The sequence below is a fragment of the Chelonia mydas genome, chromosome 26 (assembly GCF_015237465.2).
Source record: "Chelonia mydas isolate rCheMyd1 chromosome 26, rCheMyd1.pri.v2, whole genome shotgun sequence".
Taxonomy (NCBI): Eukaryota; Metazoa; Chordata; order Testudines; family Cheloniidae; genus Chelonia; species Chelonia mydas.
Window position 1 is genome coordinate 10,057,112 of NC_057859.1, and position 17,319 is coordinate 10,074,430.

Here is a 17,319-nt window from a genome sequence, read left to right on the forward strand (position 1 = left end):
GCGTCAAGTGGAAATAACCAGAGGACCCCCGGAGGGCAGACTGGAATCCACCCAACAGCCTCAAGAATGGGAGAACCAAAGAACAAGATAACATCTTGGAGCCGTCAGGAATGTGCCATCTGCTGATTGATTCAGCAACAGCATGATGCAGCAATTCCCATAGACTGGCATAGGAAGAAATTCCTATAAAAATAGACTCTAAAAAGTGAGAACTTTGGGGTCTGATTCTGCAAACCAACTTCCAGGAGCATCAGATGAGCATCTGACAAGGCCCTGCTCCCTCCTCATGTCCAGGCCACCTGGCCAGTGGCTTGGCATGAGCAACTCTAAGGCTGGTAACTATGATAACAACTTTGCAGAACCTGTGTGTGTGTGTGTGTATGAGTGAATGCGTGAATAAATATGAGATTGAATGGAATGTTATAGCTATAACTAACTGCTTACTATGATAACAACCTTGCAGAACCTGTGTGTGTGTGTGTGTATGAATGAATGTGTGAATAAAGATGAGATTGAATGGAATGTTACAGCTGTAACTAACTGCTTACTATGATTCTTTCTGTATTCACAATAAATGTGGTATTTTGCCTTTTTCCCTTTAATAAGATCCTGCTGGTTTTTATTTTATTGGTACAACACAGAAGTCAGGAAGGCACGGTAGGGTATTGCCACCCTGACTTCTGCTCTGCTGCGGGAGGGGCGCTGTGTTTAGAGCCGGGCGCCTGGCCAACAGTCGCCGCTCTCCGGCCGCCCCGCTCCGAAGGCAGGGCAGAAGTAAGGGTGGCAATACCGCAACCCCCTAAAATAACCTTGCAACCCCCCTGCAACTCCCTTTTGGGTCAGGACCTCCAATTTGAGAAACATTGCTCTCCCCTGTGAAATCTGGTCTTTTGTGTGCTTTTACCCTGTACTATACAGATTTCACAGGGGGAGACCAGATTTCATGGTCCGGGACACATTTTTCATGGGCATGAATTTGGTAGGGCCCTCCTTATAGAGCCTTGTAAAAATATGGACGTGCAGGATGAGGGGCAAGAAAAAAACCAAGCAAGTTCTAATCATGTCAAAGAAAATAGCAGCACCTAGAACGGCTGTGCACAGTTGTGGTAATCGTCCTTTTGGAGGACACTGGGAATTCAACTGGGAACCTCTGGTGTTCAAAGCATGAGTCACCACAGCCCGAGCTAAAAAAAATAAAATAAAGACATCCTTGCCTGTGGAGAGCTGTAATTAACGCACGCCCTGTAGGGGCTCAGCCAGACCTGGAGAGGGAAGATGCAGTGTTCAGGGGTTTACACGTTTTTCTTTAATGGTATATTTATTAACAAGAGCTGGTTCAGAGAACTTGAAAAATGTCATGAAGACTTTTGAAAAGGTTCCCAGAAATTTCGAATGATAGCAGCCAGCTCCAACGTTTAATTAGACTAGCAGAGGGGGGAGCTGGGACTTTTGCTTTTTGTTGTGCGCTAAATTCAGTTTTATTATCTTATCCTGCTAACCCACCCACCCCTACCCACTGCGGGGGTTTCATCCACTGCTATCTTTTATGGAGCTTGTGAGGCTTAACGTGTCTGTGCTACACCTAATGCGCTGGGGCCCTAATCCTTAACTGAGATTCTCAGATGCTTGGGAATAGTTATATGTATGGAAGCTATGAACAGGCCCTTGGATCCTGGCCTGGTGCCCTGGCTGACTGTGCTGTTGGAGAATTCCTGACAGTTTTCAATTAATCAGCTGAGGTCTCGTTTTTAGAGCTTTATTGAAACAAAGCAATTTAATAAAAGATCATGGAATAAGTGGCACAAAAGGCCTAGTGGCTGTAGTGAGCTCTGTTTATTAGAATTAGAAGGCACTAGAGGGTTGCAAGAACCATGGCTGAATTTTCTAGAGGTCCTATGGACTGTGGAAGCCCAAGTCCTATCAAATCCAGCCTCTAACTAGACATCAGGCTTTGTCAGGACTGGGTTTTAATTTAAGTAATTAAGCTGAACTTTGAAGAACAAGAGGCTGGATACTTGGATCCAGAGACCCCCCTCCCAAAAAAACCCAACAGCTGGCTTGGACTTTTGTCAAGCCAAAAGCTGATCTAAAAAGACTTGCAAAAATCAGCACCAGCCCTCAGCTTGCTCCTTTGCGATGGCGTTGTGGTTCTGTTCCCCCCAAAAACTGTAGGGTTATTGACAGTGGGGAAGGTGACTCTGCTTCATGAAGTCCATCTCTTTGCCTTAGAGCAAGACTAGGGAGAACATCCGAGAGAGAAAGCAAACAGTGTTAGATGGCTGTCGGTCTCCAGGTGTTCTATACCGTCTCTTGTTCTATACTTAGATTGTAAGCAATTTGGGGCAGGGACCAGCTTTTTGTTTAGCGCCTAGCACAATAGGGTCCTGGGCTACAACTGGGGCTCAGATCTATCATCACACTGGATGCACAGGGCTTGGAGGGGCCTGCTTTCACCTTCACATGCACTTGCAGTGTAATTCTATGCCTTTCACTGGATTTTCTTCCAATTCACCCTATCACGCAGCAGAATAGGAATTTTTGTTTCAGATCGCCCTCGGCAAAGATGAAGGGCCTCATACATTGTTGCACCATTCAGCACCAATGCCCTGATTATGCATGTGTCTAGCTTCAACTGCATGCGAATACTCCCAAACCCATTAGACCTCTGCCTTGCCTAGAGGGTTAAATTTTAGCGAACTGGGGTGGAAAGTTGGTTCCATCTGACCTCCAGCCCTCGCTGTAGTTCCACTCCTGCCAGCCAGCTACAAACGGTACAAAAAATCATAAAAAATAGCAAACCCATCGTGGCCCAGCCTCGAAAGGGGTTCGCCCAGCTCTCGACACAGCACCCTGGGTTTACCTACACGCAGATTAGACGAGTCCGGCATTAAGGAGGTGCACAGCCTCTCTCTCTTCCTCATTGCTTAACTTACTGGGGCGGGGGGCACTGTTCAGCCCCTAAGGAGAATACTAAGGCAGCACCCAATTGGAGACAGAAGCAGGGCAGTGAGGCCTTCAGCATCCTTCGGGGCCCGGTTGTAGAACTCTCCTTCCATGAGGGGGTGTGACCAGTTGGAATAGCCCTGGCCACTCAGTGGCACCTGCCTTCCTCCTGAAGCGCCATGGCCTACGCGGGAGTGGCGAGACCTCCCAAGAGCGCCCAGGCCGTACCCAATGGCAGCCCCGGCGGCAGCTGCTCCGGCCATCTTCACCCCACCCCTGGAGCTGCTCTCTTTGCTCTGGCTGCTGCTGCTCTTCGGGAGGGCCTGGAATCCCCCGCGCCTCCCTCCGCTTCCTCCTCCATTTTTCCCGCTTCCTCCTCCTCCGCTTCTTCTTCCTCCTCCTCCTCCTCTTCGGCAAAACGCAGCCTCACTGAAGACAGCGAGCACGAGCATGATTATCCAGTACCAGGCCTTCAGGGTTCTCCTCATCCTGCCACACCTGCAACAGGTACACGAGGGAGGGAAGTGAGCCCTGGATTCACCACAGGGAACGCTACAAAGAATGGTGCATTGATACCTAGCCCACCGGTCTGTACTTTGGCTTCAACAGACCCGAGTTCTGTTCCTAGCGCTGCTGTGTGACCTCGGGCCAGGCTTTGTGCCTCTGTTTCCCCTCCCGCTCTTTGTCTGTCTCATCCATCTAGCTCCTCCAGGAAGGGACTCTCGTATAGTACAGCACCTAGCGCAACGAGGATCCAATCTCTGGTGAGGCCCCTCGGTGCAAACCTTAATGCAAGTAATATTAAAGAGGTTTGCTATCTACGGGGTCATCTTAAAGAGGAGATAAAGTTTATATATACTTGAGTGCTATATCAAAGTTCATCTGTTGATGACCTACAACACAGCTGGACAAAAATTTCAGAGCAAAGTTATTTCCACAATTATTTAAAAGGGGAGGTCTGGTTATATCTGGCCTGAAACTGTGAGTCAATGGAAAGACAACTGGCATCAATCAAGGGATTTCCATAGTCTTGTTATTTGGACAATGCCCTTTGAGTATTAAAATCACCAGAACCACTCGTCATCCTGCTGTTCACAGGGTGAGCTGCGGTAACTTGCATAGCACCCGTGACACAGCAGAACCTTCTCCCCGTGAGCTGACCAAACAAAATCCGTTGGGCATAATTGCTGAGCCATCACCATCCAAGCGCTGCCCTGGCGAGCACTGGCCACACACTCAATGTTTACAAAGCACTTTTGAAAAGCCCCATGCACACGTGGTTCCATGCTCTTCAATGGAAGAGCAGACATAGCATTTAAGTCAGCAATTTGGGTGCAAAGATCTGTGTGAGGATAGCCATCAAATAGCCCATTTCATAAATATAGGGAATGAAAAACAAAATGTATAAAAGCTCATACAGAGCAGATTTGGGAGGGAGAGGGGAAGAGATCTGCTTTATTTAGTATATATTAGAGACGCTGATCCTGCAAACACAGCTAAGCGCTTTTTGAGCAGCACCAGGGCTCTGCCGAGTTCCTGTCGAGCGGCGCTTACAGATCTAGATCAGCAGAGAGTCCAGCTGGGTGTTTATGACATGCCCATCCCCATAGCATCTGAACAGAATTGCAGTCAACCATGTATGCAGTTCTCGGACAGAAAGACATTAAGGCAAATTGTTTATTTCCCATCTACTGTCAGCTCCCCATGCCAGATGTCATTTCACACTCTGCCTCCTCATTTAAGCATACAGAATAAAGGTGCGTGGCTCATCTCATGAGAAAACACTCAAGTGTATCCAAGTCAGAGCAGAGCTCTGTACTCTTCACATCATAGGATCCAGGCTGAGTTTCATATGTTCCAAGAGGCAAATCTTGGAATGCTACAGCCTTGCAATCTGCACTTTATCTACCCCATCTCTGCTGTTTCTAGGGTCCCCACAAGCCTAGTCCCTCAGTTCTATCCTTCCCCATCCAGTCCCCTTTATTTCTGCTATTTGAAGGCATTTAAACCCAATCATCTGCTGCAATTTTTCCTTCACATGCTCTTTACTTTGAATGCTTAGGAAGTAATAGATACAAACAGGTTAGCATGTCTGCACACCAGCTTGCAAGACAAGAACAATAACCAAGACTTAGACCTTCCTGTATTTAAAAGTCCAAGAAATGCAATCAAACCAGGAGCATGTGAAAATAAATGTTAGATCAGACAAAGAAAATAGCTTCACTTACTTGTTGCTGGGGCAGTAAGAGACAGCTTGATTCCCTGCAGGGAAATCATCTGCTGAGGGACAACTTCCAAAGTGCTGCATTCTGCATGTGTGCTGGTGATAAAGCATCAGCGACTCTACAGGACTAGGATTCCCCATCAGCTAACCATGACTAACAAATGGAGCTGACATCACTCATCACATCCTGCCCAGTGAGGACTATGTTAAAGCCACGTGCTATCTTTGGAATGGTTACTATTAGAGACACTCTGCAGACTCTCTCTGCTGGGCCTTCAGTCATTCACTTGTGGCCTTTGCATGAGGGGCTGCAGGTTAGCTTTGCAGGATGCAGCCTCACTTTCCAGAGGCGTGGTGTCAGGCATGTTTCAGTGTAGATACTTAGCCACTGGGAAGAGGCTGGAATCCACCACGCAGGCTCTGGACAAGGTTACAGAGGAAGATAATCCTATACAAGTCTTGTCCATTTACCAGGTTATCATCATCTGCAGAGACACTAGGCAGGATAACCTTCCCCCAGAAGACCAAGCCTCATGCTTCAGGGCATAAAGTGATATCGGGGTCAGGAAGGAATTCCCCCCCCCCCCCCCCCTTAGTACCAAACAGCACAGTTCAGTACTCTATGGAGGAAATACAGCCCTAGGTAAAGGGGGTAGTCTCAGATAAGACCTCAAAGTAAGTTTTAAAGTGGGACTTAAGTGATGCACAGACATTCTGCAGCCACCTCTACAAAGGGGTGAATTTTGCCATCTGGAAGATAAACATCTGAAGAGTCCAGTACTGAGGCAGATAGCCAAAAGGCCAACAAGAGACAACTGACTAAGATCAAATGCTGCCTATGTCACTATGAAATGAGCCTTTGGTCTGTGCCAGTGCGGAAAGTTTTGGGATGCAACCCCCTTGAGCCCAATTGAGGCATCATGCACCAGATGCTTAGTTGGCGTAAGGCAGCTCCCCCGGCGCTCCGCAACTGGAGTTATTCTCACCGTGTGAAACCTTTTCCCTGCTTTAACACTTGCTTGTTCAACTTAGTCCTGTCTCCTCTCCACCATCAGCTCTAAGAAAACAAATACACACAAACTCAGCAATCTCAGTAGCATTTCTATCTGCAAAGTGCTTTATTTAAAAAACAAAAAGGATCTAACTCGTGTGCTTTGATAATGTATTGAATTGTTACATAAGCTTTTCTCGTTAATAAATGAGGCATTGTCAAAGTACATAAAAAGCATTTGTCACTTTACAATACTTTCAGTAACACGAATGCTAGACAGATCTGTGTAAAAAAGGTACCATAAAAAAACAAAAACTACAAAAAGTTACACTACAAAAACTCGAGGAAGAAAATCGCCACAAATTTTAGTTCGCGTTAACGACATACAAAGAGATATTGCTAGTTTCGCTCCAGAATGAGAGAGATTTACACAGATGTTCTACTTATGTCAATGCTAAAGCAGATATTGCAGGTGGTAACTGAGGCTCAGAAACTGCAGCTCAGCTAGGGATGTGGGGGAAAACCCAGTAGTGGTTTTAGATTTGGATCTGGGTTCACGATTATACGAATTTGTAAAGCTCAGAGAGGGTTGGGAAAACGGTTCCAGCATTGCCCCGGTCTCTACACATCTGTCACTGGCATAATCCCAATTGCTGCTCATTCTTTTAGTAACCACGATGCAGTATTGCCCCATTCGTTCCCCTTTTGCAAACAGATCTTGGTGATCAGAATTTATTTTCCCCACACCATGTCAGAACTGTGCTGGGGAGAGCAACCACATGAGGTACAGGGCAACCAAGAACTGGTTTTCAGTTTTTCTGGCAAAGCAGCAGGAGAAGCCCAGCATCCACGTTTGCAATGGCTCTCAGAGTCTGAACTTGTGCACACCAAAGGCCTTGAAAAGACTTCCATTGCCTTCAATGAGCGCCTCAACGAGGAGCAATGCAAGGGCCAGTCTAAGTTAGGGAAATTTGCACCCCCCCCAAAATACTGCAGCAGCGCAAAATGGTGCTGGTGCTGGCAAAAGCTGCAGTGGGACAAGCACCATTTGGCACTCTGGCCACGTGTCGAAAGATAAGAGAAATATGCCTTAGTGCAAGCCCCTAATATAGACAGACATTAGCAATAGATATTACAAAGCTCTCTCTCTTTACCCTATTCACAAGGGTAAAGTTAGCCTAGACTTATTCATTCACCCCAAAAAAAAAAAAATGTACAAGCTGACTCAAAAAATAAAAAAAAGAGACACCAACGAATTCACAAATAGTTGGTTCTGTGCTACATGATCCCGAAACAGGTGTGGAGTAACCTCCCCAAACCACGCTGATCGGAACCTCGAGTTGCAACTCTTCATACGGTCATTGTGCTGGCTTGAGTTTCTTTAGAACAATGTCTTCCAAGAGAAACTCGCTCTTGGAAAGTATTTCCCTGGGCGATATTTGGCATGTTGTGTCGATGAGAGAGATTCACATCATATTCTTTATTTTTTTTCCATTCCACAATAGAACTAGTGCAAATGAGAAGCGGGAGAGGGGGGAAAAAGAAGGGTGACACGGCCAGATACAAGTGGAAAAGAAGCAAACCACACGGATGGGCAGTTCTCCCATAGAAAGCCCAATGGACGCTCAACTGCAAACTTCTTTTATTTTCAGCAGAGGCCACGCAATCTAAGGGCAATATTTATTTCTAAGGTCACTGAAACCAACCTAAACAGTCTCCCCTCTCTTTTTAATTATTACAATAGAAATGTGCTTGCTTTTAGTTAGTCAAGTCATTTTGTTGCATGTTACCGTTTTGTGCCTTTAATTGTGTGTGTGGGGGGGGGGGGGGGGAGGTGGGCAAGGATGCATCTTAACACTGCGTGTGTGAACTGAGCGCTGGTAAAAGATGCTAGAGGCCTCAGTGCAGCAAAGCACGGGCTTAACTTTGAATGCTGAGGTAAGTGGGCCTCAAGCTAGGGTGACCAGATGTCCCGATTTTACAGGGACAGTCCTGATATTTGGGGCTTGGTCTTGCATAGGTGCCTATTACCCTCTACCCCCGCTTGCTATCTGGTCACCTACGTCACGCACATGCTGACCCACCGCCCACGTGACAGCCCCGGAGACTGGTTAAACAGACACGGCCTAAACAGGGGCAGTATACGCTTCCCCAAGGCTGCTGCGGCGACGTGCCTCAAAACCATGACCTCTGGGCTGCCCTCTTCCAAGCGAGGGTTCTGGCTCCGGGGCCTGTTCACCACTTAGCTTCTCTAACGAGCCTCCCAGCACGAGAGGGTCGTTAGCACCCACTCCGGCGTTGGGTTTAGTGCCCTCAGCCCCGGTTCGCGAGCAAGATCACAAGGCATTCCTCTCCCACAGGGCCCCTCAACAGCCATCAGTGAACAACAGCGTCCATCCTGACTTAGATCTGAGCTAACTAGAGCGGCTCAAAAGAACGGGGCAGGGGGGAGTTGCAAGAATTAAGTAAAAAAAAAAAAAAAAAAAAAAATCATGGGTTTCTGTGAAAGTTTTCAACAAAAATTAGAAAAAAATAATTTTAACCAGCTTAAAAAAAAAAAGAAAAAGAAAAAGGCAGCGCAGGGATGAAAGGCTCCTTATCCCAGTGCTCTGGGACATCCACTCCCCTTCTCTCTGTCTCGCTGGTTTTGTTAGACGCTTTACGTAGATTGAGCCCTGACTGCTACAGAAGCTCTAAAATATTAAACACTACTTGTCCACAGATTGAAACCTATTCTAGATTAAGACACAAAGTGTAAAGCCACCAACAGGCAGCGGGTCACAGCAACGCAGAGCCCGTGCGATGGAGGCGTTCCGGTCGCCCTTCTGGAAACTCAGCTCCTACTTCTTGCGTGACCCTACTGAGGGCATTACACAAGCCCAGAGAGACAGGAGTGAACCACGTCGTACAGATCACACCACAGCCATGAACGCCAAGAGCAAAGAAAGTACAGAGAGACAGACACCGTTGTATCGAAGTCCCCATTTAAAATAAAACCAAATCCATTCTCCTAAGCAGTATCAGAACCATTGTCATCCTCCCACATTGACCTGCTGGGACCTATTTCCCCAGGGCATCTATGGACAGCTGAATACCTTAGGGCTCAACGTTCGTCCGAGAAACGCTAGCAGTATACTGCACATCTTCAAAGAAATAAAAGGCCCCATAGAACTCGTGCCCAGCCCTGGTCCTAAGCCAATGAAGGAGAACAGAGAGACTTCGTTAATTTAGGACATGCTTGGAAGTCTGCTCACCCCACTGCCAGTTTCTCTGTTCACTCAAGACTAGCATTAGATTAATCTTTGAGGCCACCATTTAAAAGCAGGACTTCCTGTTACGGGCTCTGCCAATGCAGATATGAATGACTGAAGATCAAGTTTGCGTTGGATTCCGAGAAAAAGTGTCCCATGTCACCCCAGCTAGGCTTTGAACCAAGGGCCTGCTAGTCTGTAGGAAGCAGGTCTCCCAGTTGAGCCAAATGGAAGGATGCCACTTACACCCAAGCTGGGAGCCTTACAAGCTCCATTGTGCTTTACATCCATCATACAAAAAAACCACAACAAAACAGACACACACACACACACACACACACACACACACACACACAGTGGAGACGGTAAACACTACTTAGAGACAATCAGCTGAATTTAAGACATCAGGATCTGAAGAGCTACTGCCACATTGTCCTTGTCAAACTAGCTGGAGTGTGGAGACAATGGTGATATTGTTGTTGCTTGCAGAGATTAAAAATCCAGTGACAACTCGCCACTCTCCAATCAACAGCCCCAACCCATGTCCTGCAACAGAGGAATCGCTCGATATAGCTCTAGGCAAAGACAGTCGGCTGGTGGGAGTCGGTTTCCCTTGCTTGAGGAAGCATTTATGGATCAAGAGTTTTTAATCACAGGTGTGAACAAATCAAGGGTCTTTCTTCAAACTGGTTCTGAGGCAAGTTTTCCAGAAGCTCCTAAGTCTCTGAGGCACTTTTGGAACATAAATGTTACCCACCCCCCTCAAAACATTCCTCCGGCAGATGCATCAGAATCTATACAAATATTTGACGTCAAGCTGCATGGAACTGCCACGTCTTGGCTCCCTTTATTCCTTGTGACAACCACGTGAGAGTATCACACAAGAGAAGTAGATCATGGACACACCCAGTCCTAGTTGACTTTGACAGGCTGCTCTTGCAAGGTGCTTAGCTCAGCAAATTCGCCTCTTGATACCCTTTTTTAGGCTGGTCACAGAGTCATCGAGTTCAAGGCCAGATGGAACCACCAAATCACCTACTTAGACCTGCTGTATATCACAGGCCACCAACACCCATACACCAAACCTACCAACCAATGGTTACTGAAGCAGGGCTCCACTGACTTCAGAGTTACTCCTGATTTACGCCAGAGAGGGGAGAATCAGGCCTATTGCATGTTGAGAGAACTCAGCACCTTGCAGGATCAGGCCCACAAGCCTCACTCTTGAAATCCGTCACTCAACCCTCCTCTGCCCCCACCCCCAGAAGCTGCCCTGGCCTAACTCCGCACCACGACCAACAGACTCCAAGCTCTCAAGGACCGAGCAGCCCAAACCACCAACAGGTGACGGTTACAATTGTACCGACTTCCGGAACATCTGCCCCCACCCCCCCCAGTCCTCCCAAGAGATCTCGTGCCAGCATCTAGGTTGGAGGACACAGCTGTCCAGGCTCCCAACCTAGGCAGGTGCATCTCTTCCTTTCCAGCTGCTGTCTGTCTCCCCCCAGCCCTCTGGGGGCCTCCACTTCCTGCTCACGCGAGTCTTCGGTCTCCTCCTCACTTTGGGGAGATCGACACTGGGATTAGCTCTGACCCAGCTCGTGCGCTAAATAGAACGGTCATGGGCTAGCAGCCCAAGTCCTTACCCAGGGTCTTGGATGGGACTGAACTCAGGTGGCTAGCGTGTCCTATTCTGCTACTTTTGGCGTGCTCGCCCCATCAAATCTAGCACGTGTACTTCTCCCCGAGCTGAGGAACGACACCTCTAGCTGCAGTGCAGAGATACGCTTGGTGACCCACAGATGAAAGCGAGGAGCCAAGCATGAGTCAGGGGAGCCCTGCATGCTCCTTCTCACAGGCCACTGTTCCGTGGAATAGTCGTCAACGTACCACTCGGACCACGTGCCTCAGGCCCAACGGTAACACACTGGAGGAGCCCAGAGACCATTTGCAGGAGCACAGGCAGCAGGAGAAGAACGAGGCAGGAAGGGTCGAGCATGAGGCACCAGGGGACCGCAAGACTGATACCCCACCAGTACCATGCAGGGGGGAAAAAAGTTTATCTTTTGTGGTTGCACTCTGAGAACGCTCTGAACAGGAAAAATAAAGAACAAGGCTGTCCTGTATGGGAAAAAAGCTACACAGAACATTGATCTTGCCATCGAAACACACTTCATAACGCACAACATTCTGGCACGAGTGGAGGTTGGCAGGAGTTATTGCAGCGAAGTGGCTACTAGCTCTGGGACTGGTCTGGAGCATTTACACAAACTAGAATTTTCTAAGTGGGTGGGCACGGCAGAAGCTGGTTTACTAGCTTCAGTGGACATGAGTTTTGTTCTTTCTTTTGCAGACAGACTTGAAAACCTACGCATAGTCACATCAGCGCTCAAGCATGGATAAGCATCTCGTAATGGCATTAGGAGAGAGGCAAAGGAGCATGAGCCACTCTTCTCAAAGCAACTGCTTCTTCAGTACAGACGCTGCAGGTCAAAGCACACAGACATGGCACACCAGCCTCGGTGGGCATATCCCAAGAGCCTTCTTTCAACATGCCAGCAAGGTCAACTCTCCTCTTTGTGAATGCTGGGCATGGCAGTTCTGAAATGGCTTCTGAAGGAGCGGGCGGGGGGACGGGTTAAGACACACGTGCCGAATCCTTGCATTCTGCAAATCACTTTGAGGGGGGAAAAAGAAAATTACTGGAAGATGTTCCTTCCGCAGAAGGAGTCCATTGACTCTCACACATCCATGTCTGCTGAGCAGGTACAGGACACACATTCAATCTCCGCAGGGTTTTGCGGTCAGGTTTGGTTCCCAGGATAGAGTGCATCTTCTTTTCATTCCGTTCTTTGTGTAAACAGTGATTCTTAAAGAGACCTATCGTGTCCGACACAAGGCTGTAGCAGAGCGCTGAGAAGAACTTTAGATCGTTGCTGGGCTCTCAGAAATCTCTTCTAGTCTCCGTTCTATTCTTAACCGGAGGACTGTGTATCTAAAGAAAGAAAAAGCAAGCCTCGTTAGAGCAGAGCCCGAAAAATCTAGGTACCTTGATAAAATTGTCAACAATACTATAACTCCTCACCCAACAGGAGAAACCCACCCATATGAGCTTCACAATAGACCCTGAAGGTCTTTGAACTTAGACTCTGACAGGGCAAGGGAGTGGAGGAGCCAATTTCCATGAGTCAAGAGCCTTCTAACACCCTGCCCGCAGCTATTAAAAAACACTATAACAGGGTTAAAAAAAGAACTAGGTAAGTTCACGGAGGATAGGTCCATCAATGGCTATTAGCCAAGATGGACAGGGATGGTGTCCCTTGCCTCTGTTTGCCAGAAGCTGAGAATGAGCGACAGGGAATGGATCACTTGATGATTTCCTGTTCTGTTCATTCCCTCTGGAGCACCTGGCACTGGCCACTGTCAGAAGAAAGGACACTGGACTAGATGGACCAATGGTCTAACCCAGCCAACAGCCCAAGATATTCTCAATTGTCCGGTAAGCATGAGGAGAGGCACAGGCCTCTGAGGTAGCCAGAGCCACAAACCAAAGCAATACGAAGCCATGTGTCAGCCCAAACTTACAGGAAGAGTTTGGGAACCTCAGACAAGCCTGCTTTGAGCTTCACAGCAAACCTTGTCCCCAAGCTCAATGTCTAACCAGACAGACCTCTCCCAAGGTCCCATCTGTTTAACCACGGGCAACAAGGAGGGTTGAGCTTGCCAGGGACTTTTTAAACACACGAATTAGCTGGCACATTTAGCCATACTATGAAAATAGAAGACAGAACGCTTCCTCCTACACCCACCCTGAATTATTTATGGGGACATGTACAAATGATGCCTCTAATTGAAATTCCCAGAAATGGAGCCTTTTCCATCTACGTCAATTTCCCTGCAAGGAATAGCAGCAAAAAAGATTCCCACGGCACGTCATCACGGGCCAGGTGCTCAGTCAGGGAGCAACTGTGCCTTCATGCCTCTCAGTTCACTAGTTCATGCTGCCAGGGTCCCCGCAAGAGACCTAGCAGCACTGCTGGGATGTCGAAGGACACAAAGAATAATCTAGAGTTCACCCTCCTAGACACACTTCGGGCTGGTCTACACTACTGCTTAGGTCAATGCAGCCGCGTCAACGTAGCGCCATGGTGTAGATTTGCCCCAAGGCTGCAGCGAAAAAGGTAGCGTGTTCGAAGTCTGAAACCAACTGTTCACATCCACTGAGGATAGACAGACAATCACATTGTCAGCTCTCTGAAGCACCCAGCAGGCTTGGAGGCGCTGTGAAATAATTCATTAAAAAGACAGAGGAAATGCTGCATTGGAACAGACCATCTACTCTGGTATCCGGTCTCTGCATTCCACCCCAGCAGTGGCTGCATCTGAAGTGCGGTGAAGCACGGGGATCAAAAAGGTGCAGAGTACTGTCAAAACCATTTATCAGCATCATTATTATTAAAATGGGTCCCACTGCCAGGAAGCCCCTGTTGCCACAATTCAAGAATGGGCTACATGCAATATCAGTGGTCTTCTGCTTCCCCACAGAATTACACAGAGAAGGTTGAATATTGGGGGAACCAAACTTTTCGCAAGCAGGTGCCTAACTTTAGGCAGCTACGCCCATATAGGCACCTGATTGTGTGGCTTGCCTTTTCCCTCCCCAAGTACCCAGTGACCAGTAACTCCCTTTAATCCGAGAGGGAGAGGATAGCAGTTCAGAAGCTCTGCACATCGGGCCACTTATTTAGGTGCACAAGTATGGATTCAGGTATACGGATCCGGAGGACTAAACCCCAGGTCTGCAGGGCTCTGGGTGACTGAGGCTTCCGCCCTACCATCCAGCAGCCACGGCACAGCCGTGATCAACACACTGCAAATCCTGCGAGACTAAACACCACAGAAAGTCCACCCAAGGAAGACCCGACTGGCTGCACCCCTCATGACCTCGGATTGGTCCAGGCACACTATTTAAGCACAGCAGAACTTTCAGGAAGCTGTCTGTCCAATTTGGCCGCACCTGGCCTGTTGCTTCACAGACCGTGCTCTTGTTCCCTGCTTCGCACCCCGACTTGTCTCCTGACGATGGCTACGATTTCCAACGAGAGTCCTGATTCCGACCTTCCGCTTGACCTTTGGTTTCTGACTCGGACCCCTGGCTTGACCCCTGCTCCAAACACCAGGCCCGACAACCCACAGGCTCCTAATGTCACGATATCTTTAAGCACTTGCCTGTGACAAATCTTGGCCGAAGGCATTAGTGGAAGAAGCCCATGGGACTATTTTCACTTGAGAAGGGACCACTTACTTGTGCATGAGTTTCTTCACTTCACGGTCTTCTTCTTCTTGGAGCTTCTGGATGAAGCTTTTGAGAACTGGCATTTCAAATTTGATGTATTGAGCAACCTGCGTTGAAAGGAAAAAAATAAGAGAACACAGTGGATGGAGCACTACCAAACAAATTCCTGTCGTCAGTAGATCTGAAAGTGCTTTCAGGGCATTTAAACTTCATTACTGCCCCCCCAGGGCAGCGTTCCCCCAGTTCAAGGTTGATAAGCTGACGCATGGACGGTGAAATCCCCCCCGCCCCCTGGGGCGGAGAGAGTCAGCACAAGTCTATCACTTAAGCTCTCAAAAAGCAGGACTTCAGTGTCATACAGCCCTTGTGCAAAGGGAGTGACTAGCTTTACAATTGATCACACTTCCAGCGACATCAGTGGCAGGAGAGTTAAGCCAACTCTGGGTACCTCCAAAAGCCCCACCCGAAGTGAGCAAATCACAGGCCCCCCATGTAACTCCTTAGGCTAAACACCGCTTGCCCTCTATTACATCCAGGCACCAAATGCCAGTGAGTTTATAGCTTCTTCTGATCAACCACTGGTCACAGGTTTCACCGTACTCCTTTCACAGGATGCTGCCTTGTGATGCGAGTTTCCTTCCATTCTATACAATGTAACTCAATGCGGTAGCCGTTTGCGCATTTGCAAGGAAGGCGGCAACACCAGTGTTGGGAAAATGTTGACATCTGGGAACACCCCGCTAAAGGGTCTTTGCAATTGGACACAAAATATTTCAAGAATAGAATGATCCTATGGTACGATGCGAGAGGAAATCTAGACAAACAAACAATGGCAGTTTCCTTAAACAAGAGGATTAAATATGTTTATTCAACTATTACTGAAGCTAAAGGCAAAACAGAAATTCCTGTTTTTTCTGAACTACAGGGGCCAGTATCCTGCTTTCAGCTACACCAGTGTAATTTCACTGAAGCCAGACAAATTACTCCAGCTTTACACTGGGGTAACAGAGCAGAATAGATCCCTGTAACTCTAAATGAAAATATCTTTTATATCCATACCACTTACAGTGGATTTGTATTAGCAGAAAGTAAATCAGGTAGTGAAGAGACCTTCACCAATAATTTTGGCTTTACAGGCTGGTCTCAATTCTGGAGTGAACTCGAACCTCTCTCCAGTACGTGTGCACTGATCCTAATGTCTGTGTGTCTACTGAGGAAGTCAAACCTGCTAAGTTCCATCAATTGATATAAAACACTCTACTCTGAACTCTGCTGACTTTCTGTCCTGTTTGCTGAAATTAAAAGTGAGGACAAACAGGGAATCCAGTTGCAATAGGATTACACTCTATTATCCACCAGATGGCAGAAAACAGCAATTTGCTCTGAGCATTAATTTCTCTCCTTAGAAACAATGGATTATGTCAAGGGACATGATAGAAATGAGATGTTGTAATGATTATTGATCAAATGCGGAAGAACTAAAATCTGGTCACACGGTCTGGCTCTCGACGCTATAAACTAGGGTAAGAGATAGAAGTCAGTGGCATAGCCAGGCAGATCCGGGTGATTTATTCATCCAACGAGTGCTTGTTTTTACCATCCCGAAAAGGGATAAGAAGTTCCAGTTTCAAAAATTTTCATGAACGAAAAACTAAAAGCCAAAACCAATAAGAAAGACCTCCAAAAACTCTGTGATCAGGTTAAAAAGTTACATTTCAAAATGTTTAGATTTCAACTTGTACATTTTTATTACTTTTTATGTCAAATTTTTAAACAAAAAAAAAAGCTTTTGAATTAAAAAACAGCTTTTTCATGTCAAAAAAAAAAAAAAAAAAAGTCAAAATGGGACATTTCAGCAATTTCAGAGCTTTTCAAAAAGTTTTCCAAGTGGGAAATTTATCAAAGTCGACCCTTTCCCATGAACTGTTTTGAGTTCCCACGAACCTGCATTTTGTGACAAAAAACATGTCCTCAGGCATTCCCAATCAGCCCTACAACCCAATCATTAAGGAGTAGGGCAATGTAGAGATGGGGTGTTGATAAGGGAACTTGATAAGAAAATCTTCTGCATGGACTCTGCCATCATCCACTACAGCGATGAATGTGGATTAAATCAGGTTTGGCTACTATTTGGGAATTTCACCCCTTATCAAAAAGGTCCCAGAGAGATGAAGGCTGATATTTTCAAAATGGATCTTAAAGGGATTTAGGGTCAAATTTTCAGAAGCACCTAACTGGATTTAGTCTCCTGGGACCCACTATGACTATGGGCCTCTCGATGCCCACTAGCTGAGGACACTCCGGGTGCATCATTTTACAGGGATCCCCGTGGACATGTATTAGAGCTCATGGGATGTCTCTACCAAGAGTCAGTAGCCCACTGGTCATTACAATCCTGACAAAAATGTACGTAAGGAAGATATTTAAGAAGTTATGCATCTATGCTGAAAATGATGCTCTTAAGGTAAGGCAGGTCATGAGGAAATAAGCATCTACCTCTGGCCTAAAAGGAACATGCTATCTCCCTGTCTGGTCCTAGGCGTACTTAGGGTTACCACCTTTGAAATACAAAAAAAAAAAAAAATGGCACCCCCCCCACAAAGGCAAACCCACT

General features: G+C 47.1%; 2 protein-coding genes across 4 annotated transcripts in view; both read right to left on the reverse strand.

Moving 5' to 3' along the window:
• RASSF2 (Ras association domain family member 2) overlaps window positions 1-17,319 on the reverse strand; it is a 77,250-nt gene that overhangs the window by 23,302 nt on the left and 36,629 nt on the right. The window contains exons 10-11 of one of the 3 annotated variants that reach the window (XM_037886277.2): window positions 14,715-14,812; window positions 6,256-12,404 (exon numbers count right to left, since the gene is read on the reverse strand). The exons of 1 other annotated variant lie outside the window; for it this stretch is intronic. In XM_037886277.2, coding sequence (XP_037742205.1) covers window positions 12,335-12,404; window positions 14,715-14,812 — 168 coding nt within the window. In that variant the 3' untranslated portion in view covers window positions 6,256-12,334. Of the gene's footprint in view, window positions 1-6,174; window positions 6,225-6,255; window positions 12,405-14,714; window positions 14,813-17,319 lie in introns of those variants that run through there. One more of the 3 variants, XM_043536181.1, reaches the window with a different exon arrangement.
• On the reverse strand, window positions 890-6,024 carry LOC122463858 (putative glycine-rich cell wall structural protein 1). Its single transcript, XM_043536182.1, has 2 exons — window positions 5,172-6,024; window positions 890-3,441 (listed from the first exon to the last, which is right to left on the reverse strand). Exons 1-2 carry the CDS (start codon window positions 5,306-5,308, stop codon window positions 2,952-2,954), a joined length of 627 nt encoding a protein of 208 aa, XP_043392117.1. The 5' UTR covers window positions 5,309-6,024; the 3' UTR covers window positions 890-2,951.

Bases quoted from the DNA above. Each gene is read 5' to 3' on its own strand.
- LOC122463858 (XM_043536182.1), bottom strand. From the start codon at position 5,308: ATGGGGAATCCTAGTCCTGTAGAGTCGCTGATGCTTTATCACCAGCAC. The intron at 3,442-5,171 runs GTAAGTGAAGCT...TACCTGTTGCAG, and splicing joins TCTTACTGCCCCAGCAACAA to GTGTGGCAGGATGAGGAGAA.